The sequence below is a fragment of the Patagioenas fasciata genome, chromosome 18 (genome assembly GCF_037038585.1).
Source record: "Patagioenas fasciata isolate bPatFas1 chromosome 18, bPatFas1.hap1, whole genome shotgun sequence".
Taxonomy (NCBI): Eukaryota; Metazoa; Chordata; class Aves; order Columbiformes; family Columbidae; genus Patagioenas; species Patagioenas fasciata.
In genome coordinates, this window is record NC_092537.1 from 11,215,019 (window position 1) to 11,235,736 (window position 20,718).

At 47.3% G+C, this 20,718-nt stretch overlaps 1 protein-coding gene across 13 annotated transcripts in view; it reads right to left on the reverse strand.

Annotated features, from left to right (window-relative positions):
• Positions 1 to 471: 471 nt before the first annotated feature.
• Positions 472 to 20,718, reverse strand: part of LOC136109597 (dynein axonemal heavy chain 9-like) — a 191,971-nt gene continuing 171,724 nt past the window's right edge. For all 13 annotated transcript variants that reach the window (XM_071816766.1, XM_071816753.1, XM_071816758.1 and 10 more), the window contains 5 exons: positions 20,184 to 20,375; positions 19,240 to 19,410; positions 16,585 to 16,767; positions 7,684 to 8,073; positions 472 to 1,324 (listed from right to left, as the gene is read on the reverse strand). In XM_071816766.1, the coding sequence (XP_071672867.1) occupies positions 1,097 to 1,324; positions 7,684 to 8,073; positions 16,585 to 16,767; positions 19,240 to 19,410; positions 20,184 to 20,375 (1,164 nt within the window). In that variant the 3' untranslated portion in view covers positions 472 to 1,096. The remainder of the gene's footprint in view (positions 1,325 to 7,683; positions 8,074 to 16,584; positions 16,768 to 19,239; positions 19,411 to 20,183; positions 20,376 to 20,718) is intronic.

Consider the following 20,718-nt stretch of genomic DNA (forward strand, 5'->3'; position numbering starts at 1 on the left):
AAGGAGACTCCACACCCGCTCTGGGCAGCCTGGGCCAGGCTCTGGCACCTCCCAGCAAACAAATTTCTGCTCATGTTCAGATGGAGCCTCCTGTGTTTCAGTCTGTGCCCGTTGCCCCTCACCCTGGCGTTGGGCACCACTGAACAGAGTCTGGTCCATCCTCTGACACCCACGTGAGATATTGATCCCATTGATCAGATCCCTCTCAGCTTCTCTTCTCCAGCTCAACAGCCCCAGCTCTCTTAGCTTCTTGTCACAAGAAAGATGCTCCAGACCCCTCCCCATCTTTGCACCCCGGATGCACACCCCAGTCTCCCCTCTCTGTCCTTTCTGCTCTAGAAACACATTAGCTCTCACCCACTTCATTGCTAATCATGAATACAACTACCCAAACAGGTGTGTTTGCCCCCCTGACCCTGCATGCACTCTCCACACAGGGAGTGAGCAGGTGATACAGACCTCCAGGTAATCTTTAGAGACTAGCGCAGGAATAATGATTTTTATTAGCAAATTCTATCACCATGAAACATTCTTCTTAATTAACCCCTATGTTGCATTTCTCTGTTGATTACATTTAGTACATTGGATATTAGTGCTGTTTTCACTATTTCTAGAATTTACAGGAATGTTAGCAAGAAAAAGTTTATCTTCACCACACCTACTGATTATACTTACAACAAATAAACATTTGTATAGAAAATAATAAGGTCTGGAGAATTTCACAGGTCACCGGACTATGTAAGGATTCTGGAGAAGGCAACTGACTTTAAAACCACTTTGGATGATGAAAGAGAAATAAACCTTAGATTCAGATTCAAGCTTAGCACTCTCTGGGTGTGGAAGACCTGGTGGTGGGATTTTTCCCAGATTTTCCAGTGCAGCACAACAGGAATTACAGAACATTGATTTACAGCAGTCAAGAGCCTGGTTCATGTGTCCCTCTGCACCTCTGTCACCTCCTTGCGGGCCATATTTAGGCTGTGTGCCCAGCAGTCAGAGAGATGGATCTTGGGTTCAATTGCAGGATATTATTTCTTTAAATTGTCTAAGAAAGACATCATTAGGGACTCATAAATGAGGCGCTCTGCTGCTGAGCCTAGATCTGGAGCAGCAATGCCACACCAGCGAGCACCCACTTGGAGGGATTTTCTCTAGTTTTCAGGTTAAAAGTCCACACGTATGTTGGCCCCCTCTGGCGTGTTTTGTACACAGGACACCGGTACGTACTGCGGATATCCTGTTTGTCAGCAGGAATGGCTTTGATGAAAATAACAGGCATCGCTGGGGTTAGCTCCTTGAGCCTTGCCTCTGCAATTATCCCGGCCTACAAAGGAAAGAAGACAAAGTCTTACTTAGATTTCCACGATACCCATCAGCTGTACCCCAGGACGCACGATCCTCTGTAATGTTTGCACCAGCTGATTGTTTTGGAGAGGTGCAAACGTCTTTCCTGAGATCATGATGGTGGATGAGTCTTTTTGAGGTACGGAGGGTCTGGATCAAACACCAAGTGTAGCTTCTCCCAAGGATACAAGTTCCTGCTCTCATCAGATGCTCAAACCCACACACACCTGAGCAGGCCATTACAGGAGAACGATGTTCCTGGCTATGTCCAGCCACATCATCCTCGTGGAGCTCATACTCAAGAGCAGAACCAGCTCATGGGAAGTGTTGCTTGTGCTGGGACCAGCTGTGACACCTGAGCAGGGCTCTGGATGGAGATGCTCACTTGAGAAAAGCCTCAAAGGCACCAAGCCACTGTCCCACTACGCCACCAGAATTTGAGCATGACCTGGGATCCACCTGTCTGGGCAATGAACGCACACAGCATTTTGTGTGGCCACAAAAGGCACCACAGGCCTTTCCACACCAGCAAGGGGGATTCCAAGAGATTGTTTCTAAGGGAATATTGTCATTTAATAACAAGTCCATATTATTCGCTCCAAAGCAACACTGAGCAGGCTGCCCGACCCGGGAGAAGGAGAGTTCCGCTGACAGGGCATGAAATGAACGGCTTGTTTCTCTAACTTGGGTCTCTCTGGAAACTTATGTTTCTCTTTCTGACAATAAAATGCCCCCCACATCAATCCATTTCCAGGAAAGCCTGCAGAATCACTTAATGGTGGTGAGAGAGACCAAATTAAAACAAATATAGAAACGGAAATAAAACTTCTCAGTGTTAAAGAAACTGCCTCTCACTGTGGCTTAGCCTCACATACCGTTATTATTTCAAATGCTTTTAGATCAGAGTTGTAGGATGAGATTCAACCTCTCCAACAGTCTATTTAGCTCTGCAAATGAGTGAAGAAAAGTAATCTCTCTCACAACACATCTCAGTTTGCTGTACTAATGTACTAATGCCATCTGTTACACTACGCTATGATAAATCCAACTCTGATGTAGGATTTTATATTTCCAATGTGCTGAATAAACATTAAATAATTCTTATAATACCTTGCAAGAAAGCTATTTATCAAACATTATTATGCACTCTTTTTAAATCCGTATCTTCCATTTTTGAGGCTGGATTTTGATCAGATCACTCTTTCTTTTTCCTGCTGACAATTTTTCAAATAGAATTTCCAAGTATATTCTACCTATTTCTGGGTTAACAAGAGTTGAAATATTCCTGAGGCATCTCTATGGAATACATCATTTTGTTATGTCTGGGCTGATTTGCATTTGCATTTTTTATGGCTCTCATCATCAGAAATTAATTCTACTCCGAAAGCAATTTTCCCTGACTACCGGCACAGCACACCTGGTAAAAAGCCACCGTTGTGCACTCAGAGAGCCCAGGCCTCTGATCCTAAAGAATTCCTCACTCCTGCTTGTCCTGCTTCTCAACAGACAATCTGAAGAGTGAACATATTGTGCTGCCACATATTGATGGGTCCAAAGACTCAAAGCAGTTGTCACAAGCCAGGGATGCTCACAGACGGGCCCAAATAGATACACGGTCAGGAAATATCCCCCCATTCAGCTGCTTTTTGGGGTGTTTAGGGCAACAAAGATGCTGAAGGGAGTGGAGCATCTCCCGTGTGAGGAAAGGCTGAGGGAGCTGGAGCTCTGGAGCTGGAGAAGAGGACACTGAGGGGTGACTCATTCATGGGGATCAATATGGAAAGGGGGAGTGTCAGGAGGATGGAGCCAGGCTCTTCTGGGTGACAACCAGTGACAGGACAAGGGGGAATGGGTGCAAACTGGAACACAGGAGGTTCCACTTAAATATGAGAAGAAACAGTAAGGGTATCAGAACACTGGACCAGGCTGCCCAGGGAGGTTGTGGAGTCTCCTTCTCTGCAGACATTCAAACCCGCCTGGACACCTTCCTGTGGAACCTCAGCTGGGTGTTCCTGCTCCAGGGGGGATTGCACTGGATGAGCTTTCCAGCTCCCTTCAACCCCTCACATCCTGGGATTCTGTGTTACCAGTACAGGCACCCCTTCACCACAGCTAATTTGGGGTCAGTTGGCTTAGAAACCTTCAGCAGAGAATCACAGAATCATTTTGGTTGGAACAGACCCTTAAGATCAAGTCCAACCATAACCAAACTCTAGCACTAACCCGTGTCCCTAAAAATCTCATCTCTACGTCTGTTCAGCCCCTCCAGGGACAGTGGCTCCAGCACTGCCCTGGGCAGCCTGTTCCACAGCAAGGCCGGGCTGTCTTTCAGGTAGAGTTGCCGCTCTTTGCAGGGAAGGGGGGCTGAGGATCTGACCAGCAGGTAACATCGCTCCAAGGCTGCACAGAGATCAGTAGAGTCAGTGGCTTCAACTGGACATGGGGAACGAGAAGAAGAGCTGTCCAAGGAGCACACAGTGAAGACGACCTAATGATGTGCTGTCCAGTGAACGCAAATGAGAGAGGAATTTTTATTACTGAGTAGTTTAAGAGTTGAGATACAGATGGAAAAGGGTTTTCCAAGTTGTTAATTTTTGAAAACAGCTATAAGTAAGAGACTGGATGTTGACAGCACAATTTACAAGTGTCCCCTTCAAGGCTCCATTGTAACTGTACCACTGGAGACCTCACCTTGAGCCACATCCTACTCGCGCCCTCATAGCTCCCAAATACACAGGCATTACTGACAGCTGACATCTGCAGGAAAAGGCTTCACCTGATGTCCCAGCTCCCCACTCTGGGAAATATTTCCATTGGATTTGATGTACCTGGTGCCTCTGCAGAAGAAGGTGGCAAGCTGTGATATTTAGGACTGGACCAGCAGAACTGGGCTGTGCCAGGTCTGCGTTGCAAATTGATGCTGTTTTCATCTGCATCCACTGCTGGGAGGATCTCAGATAAAAATGAGCGGCATGGAAGTGTTCCCAAAGATCTCGAGCTACTTGAACTGTCAAATAAATGTTACCGTTGCTCACCACACTGATCTGCCCTTCTAAGCCTCTCTGCTGGTTTAAGACTGGTGCTTTACACAGGCATAGCTTTAAAAAGGACACAGAGACCACGGCTCGTGTGGCTTGAAGGAGGCACGATACGCTGTGCACAGACGGTGCATCTCGTCCAAGGACACAGTGCTGTGCTGTCCACACCTGGCAAAGCTTTGGTGGCGCGTGTGCTGCCAAACCCACCTCTGCCCATGTCCCGTCACGCTCCAGGACCCGCGGTGAGGAGCAGGTCACACACTTGGCCTCAAATTCTCCATTGCTGGGAGCAAGAGAGCCAGGAATCAGTTTGCCATCTCCTGTGGCTTGAGAGAAAATGTCCCATAGTGTCACCAAACTATCTCTCACCGAGTCCTACTGACTTCAACAGTGCTACAGCAACACATCATTTGGACCCGAAAGAATCCGTTTGGTTTCATTTCATCTAATAGCTGCCTGTTGTTTTGTAATAGATGTTTTATAAATATAAGACACCCAAGGGCAAACATAAATGTTTAAATAAATAGAAAAATGTGAGTAGCACAACATAGAGGGAATTTTGCATTTTTGGAGGCGCAATCTAAATGTGAAATATTCTTTTAAAAGTGGAGGTGATCCCCAGAGAAGTTCTTATAAACATGAACTGCTGTTCATATCAGAGGATTAATTTGGAAGGAGTATACAACCCAAAAGAACTGTGCACCTGGTTTAAAAATCCTGCATCCATTAATAGAGCTGCTGCTCACTGCATTACAGGTAAAATGAATAGTTCCACTAGGTGGAAATGATATTTCAGTGTGAGCAGCAACACACGAAAATAAATATTCTTTTCCTTTCTGAAATAAATGGAAGCAGGATACCCAGAGATTATGAATGGTTCTGTAAAAGTAATTGCTCCGTATCTTTCAATCACAAGGAAAATGTTACCAGAAAAACACATTTACTGAAGTCTGGATGGTCTCTGAAGACAAACCTCATTGCTGAACGCAATCACCCACACATGTTATCAAAGGGATGCAGAGGGCCACGTGTTGCCAAAACGATTTCTGGCTTTGCACCATCAAAAATTCTCTCTCATCGCTTCCACTGCCACTCGGGGATAGGTGAAACCTGGGCAGAACTCGGCCATTTTGACCAGGATATTGTATTTTCTAGCAATGGTGGCAACAATGGTAAAGGAACACTTAACAGCAGTCACTGGAATTTGTGTTTAATGGAGTACTCTGCATTCAAGACCAGGGATTTTTGTAAACTTTCTCTGTACTGTTGTGTCCAGCTGATTCATTTCAGCTTAAAACGTCAGGTTTTGAGGGTAACCGAAATGCAGTGTTCCCTGCACTGAGGGGCTGTGGTCCCCAAGAGCCGCAAGGGCTTTTGTTCGGCAGCGACACCAAGGGCTTGAACAAGGGACCAGGCAGGGAACTGTAGCACCAAGTCTTAGGAAACGGGCTGGACTGGTCTGGGTTCTGCCGCTGTGACTGTCAGCGGAGCCAAACCTGTGGAGGCAGGAGATCCGACCTTATACCCACGTGAGATCATCACTGAAATCTTCTGACAGAGCCTTTGCCCACATTCCTGACTGCCTGTGGCTCTCCAGACCCAACGTGCACGTCAAGCCATTTCCAGTGAGAAGATGGCCTGGAGCTTTGACCTTCCCAAGGATTTGTGATAAAAGGCACTGGCTGCCATCAGTCAGTGAGATCAAAGCTTTGCCTAATTTCCTATCTTTTGTGGAATACTACTGCAGAGAAAGAGCTGAAAAATCAGCGAAGAATATTAGATCTGGCTGGGATACGGTGTATAACAGGCATGGTCTCTCTCCTCAGCATCCTGTCACCAAGCCCCGCAACGGATAAAGGAGGATCATGAGGGTTACGATCCCCAAAGAGCTGCCTCAGAAATAAAAGCCTCTTCTTGGGAGAGGGTAAACGTGACACAGATAAGTTGTGGGTGACCCACTTTGATCAGCCTTCCCTCTCTCACAGATCGCGGGCAGCAGGAGCATCTCACCGGCTGCACAGAGCACGAGCTGCAGGAATCACCGTCATTGAATCCTCACGCGCAGCACGAACTGGGAGTCGTGGTGCCACAGGCCAGGCAAACCGAAGGCCCAAGCCCCATTGGGATTTGTCAGCCTAAGGACTCTGGCTCCACAGACCGCACTCCTGACAGCTGACAGCTGTCAGAAGGAACGGCAGGGACAATCGTGCTCCTCTGGGACGCTGCTCTGAGCGGTGCGCTGCGAGAGGAGCGCTGACAGCAGCCCTTCGGCTGCCCGGTTGGTGGGTACGGTTCTTGTCTTACCTGCCCTGAGACTGGCTGTGCTGGAGCTGAAAGGTTCTGGGCCACATCCAGATGGGGAAAGAAGAAGAGCAAGAGCCACTGACACTCTTCTGTTTGTCCAGGATCAGCCCATCCCCGCCCATGCTGAGTTTGCACCCTGAGCCGCATTGACCATACAGGTTAGACCTTCACTAAAGCTCTATTTGGCACCCTAAGTGGGGGGGCTAAAGGATGTGATTAATTTTTCTCACAGACCCTACCTATGCAGATGACATTCTGCAGCACCTGATGGTAGAAAGACAGTGATCAGGATTTGGCACATCCCACCTATTCATCTCTGGGGACACAAAGATGTAGGACAAGAGGAAACGGCCTCAAGTTGCACCAGGGAAGGCTCAGATTGGATATTAGGAAACATTTATTCACAGAAAGGGTTGTGAAGTGTTGGAACAGGCTGCCCAGGACAGTGGTGGAATCACCATCCCTGAAGGGGTTGAACAGACGTATAGATGAGGTTCTCAGGGACATAGGTTAGTGCCAGATTTACGTTATAGTTGGAGTCAATGATCTTAAGGGTCTCTTCCAACCAAAATGATTCTATGATTTGACAAAATCAACAAGGACCCCATGTTTTCTGCCTGTAGTAACACCATGAGTACTGATCACAGTTTAGTCAATGCACACCGCAGTTGAGATTTATGTTGTCAAAAGTAGATGTACCTGTTCAAGTTGGCTGCCCTGAACTCCCTTCAGAGCTGTGGAACAGACAACTCCAAGGTGGGATTCACCTGACCAGCTTGGGTACCCACTCCAGGCTGCAGAGGAGAGGCTCATCTTTCACATCTTTACCATTCCTGAAGAGTCAGCTCAAATTGCTATTTTAGATGAGCACCTGGCTGGGCTGAGAAGTTCTCCAGAGCACAATAACAAGCAATAAGGGTATAACATAATAATATATATGCAATATATATGTAATACGTAATATTCTCTCTCAACAGAAGAGCCTTGGTGAGCTCACCTGTGCATCCCAGCGCGCACCCTCCATGAACAAACCGTGGACATACGCCCCTTCCCGAGGAGGACTGGCAAAATCTTCTCTGTTCTTTTTTGTCACGTCACACTGCAAGGTCATCTTGTCCAAAGGCCACTTGTTCTTTCGGGCTGTGGACTGCATGATGGCTGTCAGGAAAGACTGGGGATTGAAGAATCCAGCAAGCCACACGGTGGAGGGTAAGGAAAAGTCTCCTGTCCAGGCCTCCAGCTCCTTGATGCGAGTAAGCAGGTCAGCAAACCATGTGCCCAGGCTGGCCGTGGAAGGGTAAGCCCTCTTTATCCAGGACTCGGGCACTGTGTCCAAGAAAAGGGCATTCTGCAGGTTCTCCATGTCACTTGTCATGGTCAGTTCACCCTGAGTGAGAAAGGATATAATTAGCACTGGTAATCATTTAACCTGAACAAAGCCTCCTTGAAAGCAGAAGCTAGGAAGTGTGGAAGAGCATGACACCCTACAGGGTCACTAGTGTTCACATACTGTGAATTTCTTCAGGAGTTTTGTCTTTCAGTAACACCTTATATTACATATTCCTGCATTCTCATCTTCCCTTCCGTAAAAACACTGCTTGGAGGAAAAGCTGTGCAACAGAGTGACAGCGAGCATGGGCATCCTCAGTTGTCCCAGGGCTTTTTCTATTTTCTCTCATTGACTGAAGATCATAGGGCAGATTTTCAGAGGTGAAAAACTCTTCTCACGCTGCCAGGGCAGGATCCTGGAGTCTCTGATGATTTACTCCCAAACTCTCCAAATGTTTGTTGTGTTGAGTGCTGTCCCCCTCCTCTCCTCCACTTCCCCTCACTCCCTCCACTATTACTTTGCAGCGTAAGATTTTCTTTTTGACTTCACATGCCTGCAAATGTAATCACAGTTTCTTTCACAGCAGGGAAACACACAACACATTAAGATATGATTCAGCCAAGTGAGATATAGAGAGAGGTTTGGCTTTTCCTTTATCCAGCAATTAATTATTTTTAAAGCATTTAGAAACCTGTATCAGTTTCTCCCAGGCAGGAGAAGAGCTGGAACATCACTGCAGGGCCAAAAAGGGTTTCTGCACAGCAATCCCAGCATCCCTCTTCAGCTGCTCTGCAGAGGGTCCCCAGTGCCTGCTAGTCTAAAATTAAGAAAATTCCTGCTGTATCAAGCTGAAATTACATTGAATCTAAGCAAGAGATGCCAGGATGGCATTAATCACAGAATCCCAGAATGTCAGGGGTTGGAAGGGACCTGGAAAGCTCATCCAGTGCAATCCCCCCATGGAGCAGGAACACCCAGCTGAGGTTCCACAGGAAGGTGTCCAGGCGGGTTTGAATGTCTGCAGAGAAGGAGACTCCACAACCCCCCTGGGTAGCCTGGGCCAGGCTCTGCCACCCTCACCATGAAGAAATTTCCTCTCATATTTAAGTGGAACCTCTTGTGTTACAGTTTCAACCCATTGCCCCTTGTCCTATCACTTGGTTGTCACCAAGAAGAGCCTGGCTCCATCCTCCTGACACTCCCCCTTTCCATATTGATCCCCATGAATGAGTCACCCCTCAGTCTCCTCTCCTCCAGCTCCAGAGCCCCAGCTCCCTCAGCCTTTCCTCACACGGGAGATGCTCCACTCCCTTCAGCATCTTGGTGGCTGCGCTGGACTCTCTCCAGCAGTTCCCTGTCCTTCTGGAACTGAGGGGCCACAACTGGACACAATATTCCAGGTGTGGTCTCACCAGGGCAGAGTAGAGGGGCAGGAGAACCTCTCTGACCTACTGACCACCCCCAAATTAATGCTGAAAGGACAGTTAAGAGAAGCTGTTAAAAGATGCAAAAGTTTTTCCAGCAGGTTGCACAGAGGAGCACACGGACAGGGCTCACAAGCCCTGCCCAGGGTGGCGGGCACTGCTCAGCAATGACGGTGACATGTCATGGTGCATTGTCCCCAGCACCATCTACAGCAAGTGTCCCTGGCACAGCAGAGGCCTCAGCCCAGCCCAAGCTCCTGACAGAGCCTGCAGCTCACCACGTCCCCTGTAGATCTGCAGCTACAGAAGAGGTTCAATACCCAGGTAAGAGACGAGGGGTTGGGAACTCTGTCCATCAAAGCATCCATGCTGATGGAGCCACACAGCACGCAGGAGGGATCAGTGAGTGCCAGTAGCAGGTGACTCCCTTCTGCAGAGGACAGAGACCCCCATCTGCCAACCTGTCTTGCTCTCTGGGGACATTTGCTGCATGGAAGTTTGGATCCAGGACACCACTGAAAGACTGCTGACTACTATCCCCTTGCACTCTTCCACAGGGCCACCAATGATATCCAAAGACGGGGGTGCTGCTGTTCAAAGGGATCTGAACAGGCTGGACAATTGAGCTGGGAAGAACCTCATAGAGTTCAACAGAGGGAAATGCCAATTCTTGCACCTGAACAGGAATAACCCCACGCAGCAGCACATGCTGGGGACCAACGTCCTGGAAAGCGGTTGCAGGAAAGGGCCTGGGAGTCCTGGTGGAGAGCAGCTGAGCACGAGTCAGCAACGTGTCCCTGCAGCAAGGCCACCCGGGCTGCACTGGGAGCAGCGTTGCCAGCAGGTTAGCGGCAGCGAGTGCCCAGCACTGGTGAGGCCACAGCCGGCATGCTGGGTCCTGTGCTGGGCTTGTTCAGCCTCAAGAAAAGATGGCTCAGGGAGGATATTTTTGATATCTATAAATATCTGACGGTAGCAAGTAAAGAAGATGGAGTCAGACTCTTCTCAGTGGTGTCCGGTGACAGGACAAGAGGCAATGGGCACAACTTATACCACAGGACACGCAGGTACAAACAGACCACTTCCAGAACAACTCATCTGTGATCCTGTGACACTCAGGCCAAGCAATCTTCAAAGACAAAAACTTGCAAATCTGGGCTCAGCTTCTACAGGTACATAACGCCCTTCGCAATTTAAATCTGTGCATGCCTTGTGCTCAGCTAGAGGGGTACAACACACCATAGCATTTTGGAGACTTATAATTAATATTGATCACAGGTTTCCACTATAAATACTTATATTTGTCCCCTTCTCATATTGCCAAAATTCATCTGACTTACAATCTCTCTTTGCCTCTGGCTGCGTGTTTTTGGAAAGATTAACTGAAATCAGCGGAGTTGTTGCTGAGAATGAGGGCGAGGGAATTGGGTCAGTCTGTTCACATTAAGAAATCCCAACTGTTCTTTCACAGGGCTTCAGTGCCTCCAGCCATGGGGTCAGCAGAGGTGCCCTTTACTGGGGCCACAAAAATCTATGAAGCTTTAGCAAAAGCTGAAATCTGCTTAAAGCAACCCTAACACATGTTTAGCAATGCTTGTCAGAGTTCAGCAGCTAAAAATCTCTGCCGTTTATTCCTGCGCTGACTGTGCCCCGGAGAGCTCTGATCTGCAGATGACACCGACAGGCGACAGTAGGACAGATCGCAGCTGGACACCCAGGAGACCATGGGACAGCAGCAACCAGCATCCTTGTTGGTGGCCTGTGCTGCATCTGCCACTAACAAACGGCAGTGGGCTGAGTGACCAAGACTTATGGCAAACGAGTATTCGGCACTCTTGAGTTAGCAAGCATTTTCACAGAATCCCAGAATGTCAGGGACTGGAAGGGACCTGGAAAGCTCATCCAGTGTAATCCCCCCATGGAGCAGGAACACCCAGCTGAGGTTCCACAGGGAGGTGTCCAGGCGGGTTTGAATGTCTGCAGAGAAGGAGACTCCACAACCTCCCTGGGCAGCCTGGGCCAGGCTCTGCCACCCTCACCGAGAACAAGTTTCTTCTCAAATTTAAGCGAAACCTCCTGTGTTCCAGTTTGTACCCATTGCCCTTTGTCCTATCATTGGTTGTTCTGCAAACTGACCCGAGCTTGGAAGACAACTTGTCATCGGAGCGGGGAGCCTCTGAGCTGACCACGCTGCTGCCAATGCTACAGTGGGATGCCAGCTCCAACAAAGGGCTGCAATGCCATCCACCCTCCACACCACGTCTTATCAAAGGAGGGAAGGCCGTCAGCTGAATCCAGGCACTGGAAACAGCCATTCTAGCACATCTGGGCTTTTAACACTTTTTTCCCCCCCCTTTTTGTTTCTGTGAAATTTTCCAAACAGCCACAATAATATTGCCTGACACTAAGCAAGGGCAGTAGATGTGTCTCCACAGCACCCATCAGTTCAAACCGGAGCTTTGCAAGCCCCCGCAGCCCTGGGATCACCGCTCAGAGTTGCCCCCCAGAGATCAGCGGCTTCCCATGCAGAAATCCCCTCCCTGGCAAATATTCATCTCTCAACAGGATGGATGGGTACAAGGCGTTATTAAACCTCTGCTCCAAAGCTGACTTGCTAAAAGTAGTAAACTTTTGAAGGCAGCAAGTATCTGAACCTGCTGGGTTTCCCCATTGAGGACAAATTTCTGGTGGACAGAGAAAATCATGCATACAAAGGCTTTAAGGTGTTTTTTTGTTTAAACAGTCTTGAAGTTAAAAGCAAGAAATAGGGTTAAATGAAAAGGTGGAAGCAGGACTATTTGCAATTAGTCCTAAAACACACAACTATAACCACTTTTCAAAATACGTCACCTTCTGTCATTTCACGTGAGCAGTGACCAGGTGTCTGCCACTAAATAATCTTATTATTTCTTTTCAATTATTTTACATCTGTAGGGAATCCCAAAATGACGGGTTACCTGGTAAAAGGTCTTTAAAGTCCTGGGTGATTTCAAGCACAAGAATCCAACACAAACTAAAGATTTCTCATTTTGGTATTTGCCATGAAGTGACAAAGAAACAAAAGGCAGCGCATGCCCCATGCATTTCTTCTTAGGCCGTTTCACTTTATCTATAACACACTTTAAGACAATGTACTGACCCACATATAAAGCTCACACAACAGAAAACCATGTCGTTGTCTCATCAGGGGTTCTATGAGCTGCCCAAGGCTGCTGATGACTTGACCTCATCAGGGGCAGTTGCCGCAGGTTTCTATTGAATAACTTCTACTGAAGCACTGGTGTGACCATGCATGGCAAACAAACCTCCGAGGGAAAAAGTCCTGCACTGGCCACAGCAGGACGCTGAGAACCATGGGGCCTTCTAACAGTGACACTCAAGGGGTTTGCACACTGGGAAAGGGTTTAAAGTGAGTGAAAAGATTGCAAAACGTGTGCGAGCAGTCACATTGATTTAAAGACGTAACTCTCATGATCATATATCCTGTCTGGTTTTATTTCCAGGAAACACATGAATTAGAAAATGTAAATCTCAGGAAGACTTAAGAAAAGCAATTTTTAAAGCCTGCACACTCAAGCAATATGTGCTTGAATCTCCTGTGAGGGTTCGCAGCATCTCTAACAGCTATCTCAAGTAGTTGTCCAAACACAATTATGCATAAATATGCATTTGAGATGCTGAATACTAAAGTACATCCAGAATTATTCAAGTTACTTTTTTTCTGGTTTTTTCCAAAATTCTGGGAGTAATTTTGATTAAAGACACCCTTGAAGGAAACCCCAATCAGCCTGCAGACAGTCCCTCAGGATGAGCAGACTATTGTCACAGATGGTTTGCTCAGTTAAGGTTATTTTCACTTGATACAGTGAAATACCCAGATAGCCTTACAAAACTTGGTCTTACTTTATTCTTTTATAATATTTATTATCCTCATTTTGGAGTCTTACCCTTCAATGAAGTTGCAAAATAGAAAAGCTGCTGGGAAAAATGATGCAGGGTACAACATTAACATGCAAGTGTTTGAGCCCAGCCTCTGGTCTCACCAAAGTCACCCAGAACAAAGGGCTTTGAAATGCAACATGCCAGTTATTTTTGATGGCTACCAGTCTATTGCAATTTCTCTTCCTCTTAATGGGATGTCTCCTATTTTTGGACCAAACAATCACTTTCCGCTACACAGATACAATGAATTATTCAAAAATTCAAATTAGGCGTGACATTTCCAAATCGCCTTCTTTGAGCAGATAGTCAGTTAAAAACAATAAGACTTGCTTCCTCTGTGTTTTATTTATTCTTTACTGAGATCTGTGGTTCCTGTTATATAAACTCTCCTCCTCTGAGCGCTGTCAGTAAAGATCCCCGAGCCCAGAGATTAACGCGCATTAACAGCTTTCCTAGGAGCTGCTCTTAGAAGGAACAATTAAAGACTGATTTCCCTCCCAAACTGAGTGCGAGACCCAGCTGTCACGTCGGGACAGCAGCACTGACGACAAAAAGAGCCAACAGCATGGCCAAGCGTTCCCCGGCCCTCCTGCGGTCCCCAAGGCACAGGGAGGGCTCATGGGGGACGCTGAGCAGTGACATGAGTCATGAACAACATCTCACCCAGCTCTGCAGGGACCCACACACAACCTCTGCTTGCAGGAACAGCATTGCCCACTGCCGGGGTGTCAGACCCTTCAAACAAATCTCCTCAGCACACACAAGAAGGAGAAATGCAAATACAAACAGATACTGCAGCTCACCTGCTCTTCAACAGTCCCCTGGTCCTGGCCCTGTGCTGTCTCTGCACCGCAGCGCCGGTGCTGTGGCGACAAACCTGTGCAGTTGTCAGAGGTGCCTTTTCTGCACATACCACCTCACCACTTTGCCATAATTTATGGCAGGCTGTTGGGGAGGAATTTGCACCCTCTGTTATTGTCCAATTTCTGTGGTTTATTTTGTCTGGGGTTTATTTAAGCCCATGCATCCACTCATTCCCCCTACCAATATTAAATAGCTTATTCTTCTCCACATTAAATCTAATTGCTACATATTGTCCCAGTTACAATTATATCTTGTTTGGTGCTCCAGGACTGAAACATTAAATCACTTCTGTTTACCTGTCTCAGGAAACAGAATTTTCAATTCCACCTTCTGCTAGAAAATAAAGGAAATCCATTCATAATAATTGACTACATAAATATCAGCCTGTTTTGAAACTGATCGTACATACTGGGCCACCATGAAGTGGATATGGTATGTGTCTGTCTTTAATCAAGACAATAAGCATCAGCAGGGAGTTCAATGCAGAAGGGTCTGAGGCAGCACGGACCCAGGCTGCTGGTTCCCAGCGCACAGTTGGGATTTAGGAGCAGCCTAGACCTGCCCCTGCAGAGCTGCAGCTGCCGAAAGCCACAGAGCCACCCCTAGCAGCGCTGCGTGCAGGCTCAGGTATGTCCTGGGAAGATCTCTCTTTGGAGCTGCCCTCAGGAGAGGCCGGGATTGTCATTTGGTCTCCAGACAGGTCCTCCTGGCTCCCCTGTGAATCTGTTCTGCTAGCGGGGTCACACAAAGTAGCTGCAGTTCATTCAAGCGCGATGGTTCTCTTGCCAGGCAAAGTACTTCTGCAAGCTGAGCATTTTGGTGAAATGGGATGACAACTTGTCATTCAGGAAATGATGGGACAGGGAATGCCCAGCGACTGATGTCCTTCCTTACTGCCTCGCACCATGAAATGAAAACTGCCTGTAAGGAGGTTGTAGCATGGAAGGTGTTGGTCTCTCCTCCCAAGTAACAAGTGATAGGACAAGAGGAAACAGCTTCAAGTAGTGCCAGGAAAGGTTCAGATTGGATATTAGGAGACATTTATTCACAGGTTGTGAAGCATTGGAATGAGCTGCCCAGGGCAGTGGTGGAGTCACCATCCCTGGAGGGGTTGAACAGGCATATAGACGAGGTTCTCAAGGACATGGGTTAGTGCCAGAGTTGGGTTATGGCTGGACTTGATGATCTTGAGGATCTCTTCCAACAGAAATGATTCTATGATTCTAAATCATCCAGTGAGCAACTTTGAGTTGATGATGCAGAGAAAGCATCAAGGTAGCACTGAAGCCACCAGCTTTCTGCTGCAGGCTCCAGGCAGCGTTCCCCTGCTATGCTTAGGCCTTTCCAAGGGCTGGACAGCACTCGGCTATGGTGAAGCATATTTCGGGATGACAAGGTGAAGGGGAAGTGTTGCCACAGGACACCAGGGCTGGGCAGGCAGGTCCTCACTCAGCGCAGTCTGATCTCTGCTGGTTTATCCCCTAAGGGGCAGTCAGTAGCCTTTTATATTTTGCCCCACCAACTGCCTGGCAGGGGAGTCAGCAGATGAGTTCCCAAAGCAGCAGATGCAGCCTCAAAGCACAACCCTCCAGCACGTGCTGCTGAACCCAGAAATTCGCATGCTACCTGGTGTGTCCTGCCAGCCCCAGAGCTCCTCACTGTTCTCCACAAGCAACGGTCAAAGCCACCACCCAGAGGGACACACACGACACCTCCCTGGAGCAGAGTCCAGTTTCTGACCAGGATGGAGAAGCAGCTGTGGGTGGAGCAATCACGGACAGTATCTCCATAGGGAAGGTCCACTCCTGACCCTCTTCCATTAGCAAATGACTCATACCCAGCAAGGGGAGTTGTATGTCTTCTAAAACTTTTGAATTTTTAGGCTTTTTCTCTTATAGCTCTGGACATTTTGTGTCCTTACCCACGAGCCTTACCCTTTCCTTTGATTTCAGCTCAGCTTTTGCCTTTAATGATGCTTTGTTACAAGTTTCCCCCAGTAACTGGACATTTTGTGAAAAGATGTGATTTTTTGGCTCACCTTTAAATAGGCCATCTCTCAACTTCTGAGTGACCTACTGTTGCTGTGCTGCAGTATCAGGTGGATAGAACTGCCTCTGTTCCCAAAAGCAGTCTTTGCTTTGTGTATCTTTAACCTCTCCCAGTGCCTGCGGACAATGTGCCATTTGAAATCCATCTGTGAACCCTTCCCCGTGGAGTCGAGTTGGTTTTGCAGCCAGCAGTGCTGAACACAGACTGTGACCCCTTTTATTCCCTGAGCACCTTTTCCATTCATCAAGATTTTTAGGGCAATGCACTCGCAAGCACCCAGAGCTCCTACCTTCAGCCCCAGGTCCAGCTCCTTGAGAGAGCGCTTTATTTCACTGGTGAGGATGTTCATGCGCTCACATTCCTGGAAGGCAACGACAGCGTATGGTGTCCTCTCTTCCACCTTTGCCATCAGTTCTGCGATGTTAAACTCATCCATCAGTTTCTCTAACATCTCTTCCAGAAGAGCTTTCACCTGTGTGCCGAAGGGAAAAGAGAAAGGGATGTCAGTGACCGACCCGCGGAGCTTCCCCCGGTGACAGCTGCCTGAACGCGGCACGAAAACTCCATCTGCCAGTTAGTGTCTCCGGAACAATCAGTGTCAGCTGCGCTGGGCATCGCGCCTCTCAAAGAGCTTGCCCCATCCTATTAAAATTCAAATGCTTACAAAAGTTAATGTCAGATGAGCAGCTTTCAAAATGATGGTTTAAAAATGTCACTATGACTTGTAGCAGTCTCCTTTCCTCTTGAGTAGTTTTAGTTCTCCAGTCAGATCCAATGCAAGACGGTGGACGGGGCTATAGACTGAACTGAGCTTCAGGACAGCTGAGCTTATGAGCTGGTTTTCTGTGGTATATTGACGATTATGTATGTGGTATATTGGTGATTATATAAATTATATTATTAATTATATAAAATGTAATTTTAAGCTGAATTTGGCATTTTGAACTAATAGAGATGTGGAAGAAAAGCATAATGAAACAAAATTATTTTCTGGTCACTATCACAGCTTGATTTGGAAACTTTATATCTCTAAACACTAAACAGGGAAAGCTCCAATGGAACAGGATGTTTCCAGTGTCTAAAAAGTATATAAATCAGATAAAAACCTTTCTGGTTGACAACAAGGCGTGAAGCCCCTCATCTTCACAGGATCAGCTGTATCCTTCATGGTTATGTGGACTGTTAGGCAGCTTGGTATAGAAGTTTCTCATAAAACACTTGACTTCTGTGCTGGAATCTTCTGCTTCTTGGGGATTTTTCAGGAACGCAGAATGCACAGTCACAATTCTATGATCTGATGTGCAAATCTGGGTGTGCAGGTGGCAGAGGCGACCCAGGGTGATTTTATTGCCATGCCCACCAACATTCACATTTTGGACTCTGTACTCCAATTTCCTCCCATTGCTGCTCTTTCAAACCCTCCACACACGTCAGACGTCACCAAGAGGTCGTTATTGCAATCAGCTATGTGGCTAAAGCTAAAGCTCATCTGGAAAAACTCTTCAGTTGCACCTCAGGTCCGGTATAGAAATATTCTCTAATTTCAAATTCCCCTGCAAATCTCTTTGGCTCTGATTTTTTCACAACAACTACAGCTCATTTTCTGTAATGTGGCCCCAGAAACCTGTGGGAATAACTGGACTTGTCACAGCCTCAGGAAAAAGAGAGGCTCACCATCTCCCTGCAAGCTCCCTAAAGCCACCCTGTGCTAGAAACCCTCAAACAGACGAGCTAAGAGACAACTGTTAAATCACTCATTCAAGGACCAAAAGGAAGGGATACAGCCAGTGCCAGTTATAGCTCAGATAATGGGAGAGTTCACCTCCAGAAGAAAATCAGCCGTGGGAGTCCCCCAGGGGCAGCGCAGTGCGATGTGGTTACAATCAGGTTTATTTTGGGCCACTTTGCTTCTGAGAGAGATCACGAAAACCATGAGGACTCCTGTGCTCCTTTGACAGTTTTCCTGACTGTCACCAGGAGGTTGCAGGGTGGCTGTGCCCTGTGATACCACTGTTGGATCACTCGCTGATCATTTTGCTTCTCTGGCCAAGGAGTCTAATTGTATTTCAATAGCAAAAGGACTGGGAGGACAGATGTGCTTACACTGCCTACCTGTGAGCACCTCCTTGGGCTTTGCTACCTCTGGATTGTTACCCACACCTCAAATTCCAGTACAAACTGAAAACTGAGCACTTGCAAGAGCCCCTTAGGAGAAGGCAGCAAGTTCCCCAGCTCCACACCGAGCCAAAGGAAGCGTGTGTGAAACCACAGACTTCATAGAACATTTCTATTAGGCATTCATTAATTTGAAAAGCCTGAAACACAGAGCTGGGAGCTTAAGACTGCAGAAATAAACAACAGAGCAAGTGTTGGCTGGTTTCAGATTCTGTTATGGATGCTCAGGCCAGATTTTAACGAGCTGTGAGTTTCGAGAGGAAGGGCTGAGATCAGTCTGGTACGTAGCCGCAGCGAAGGAGTTCAGCTGGCAATAAGGAGTTACAAGGCCCCTGGGAGCTGGGTGGGACCTGATGGCAGCAGAAAGAGGTGGGGTGAGCTCTGGGTGGCACATTGTAGCTGCCAGATGATGTGCTCGGGGACCCATTGGTATGTACATCACAGCACGGGGCACAGGGACCAGTGGCTCAGAGACAGCGGAGGTCACAGAAGGTTTATTTGCAGTCTCTTCACAGGGTGATAATGAAGGTACTGCAGTTCAGGGGGTAATTAAAACCCACTGTTCTATCACTGACAATACTCCAGTGACATCCCACCACAGTGATGTTCTGCATAATATGAAGCTAGGGGTTTTAGACACTCAATTTGTATCCAGCAAAGGCGGAACAGATTATAATAAGCAGTTGTGAGAGAAATCTGAGCTAGACAAGGCTACTTATGAATGAGATGGGTATCAAAATTCAACAGCTTCTTCCTCTACTGCTCTCACCGTTTCGTCCCTGGTCCCCACTCCTCCTTCGCCCACGCTGGTGTCCCGGGGCTGCATCTCCAGCATGGTGCGGAAGAGCTTCTCGGAGGTCTGGGTGAGGAAGCCAATCTCAGCATTGGGATGGAGGCCATACAGATAAGGAGACTCTGGAGGCAGAGCATCATCTATGTACTGTACAGAGAAATTCAGGTTCAGGTTAGATACAGAGCCGGGGCCACTCTGCCTGTAGAGTTTGCAGTGCTGGAATTATCACCCATCTGAGTAAGTAATCCCAGGCTGATCTAACTCTGCATGTGGCTGGAGCGCCAGCGAACTGATGGCAGAGAGGAACGTATGATTGTTTACAGAACTGCTGCTGCTCCTGCTATGAAAACTCAGTAATTGCCAAAGTTTGCCTTGGCTACATATCTCAGGCCTGGACCTTCTCTAGCAATTATCCACTGTGCATTTCAGCATAATATCCTGAAATCTCTTGTGAGAATTTAGCTTCCAGTAGTAAAGTTTAATGAATAAAACCAGCCTAATGCGCCTATCTCTGCAACTGCATTTGTGTACAAAGAACAGATGAGATCAGTAAGTAGATCAACAAGACCCGTCAGTATTTCTCATCAAAACTGATGATAAAAGGAGCTTGAAAGGGCCATTTTAGCAAACAGTATGCGGATGTAATTTTCCAGGAGCCCCACTCAAGTCTCAAGAACCGATACAGTTGTTCTATTCATGCATGAACAGAATGAGCCCATGATGAAGTAGCAAATTATCATTAGACTTGGTTCATCCAAGGGAATGCTGAAACATCTACAGAAAAAAAGATAATGGGAAATAACAGGAGGTGTGTTGAAACACTGCAGTCCTATTCATTGCCTCCTAAGACAGATTACAGAGCAGTTATGGAAGACATTATGGTTATGTGTATAAACAATGCCAGAAAACAAAGAGCTTACCTGATGATAGCCATTATAGTCCAAGTTCCCTGGGAGGGGGAATCCTGGAGCAAGGAGGAACTCTCCCTCCAGCATTTCGGGCTTAATAAATTCTTCCAGGTAGGTTTTGCAAAGCCGCCTGTCCCAGTCATCTGTGATGTGACCTCCGTACATAATCTCACCAAAGAGGTAGCGTAAATCATCGTATGGGACCTGAAGAATAAAGCAGGAGGGTGTGAAGGAGTTGGGACAGCCGGAGCTCCACCAGCTGTGCTGTGGAACCACACTGAGCCCCAATCTGCACAGTCGGTGCCTCCACTTCACCGGCTCAGTTAACAAGTAAACAAGAATTAGATAGAAGTTAAATCCTGCCCAAGAAAAACCGGATCACAGCAGAGATTTCTGTGCAGCTTCCCACTGAAGTGCAAATTTGTTCTAAGCTCTGCTAAACTAAAGACCGCTATGTATTTTCAAAGAATAAAGACCACAGGCACTATTTGCTGTGGTTTGTGAGCTGCTACAGATGTGAGTGGCACTGAAGCTTCTGATTTCGCCA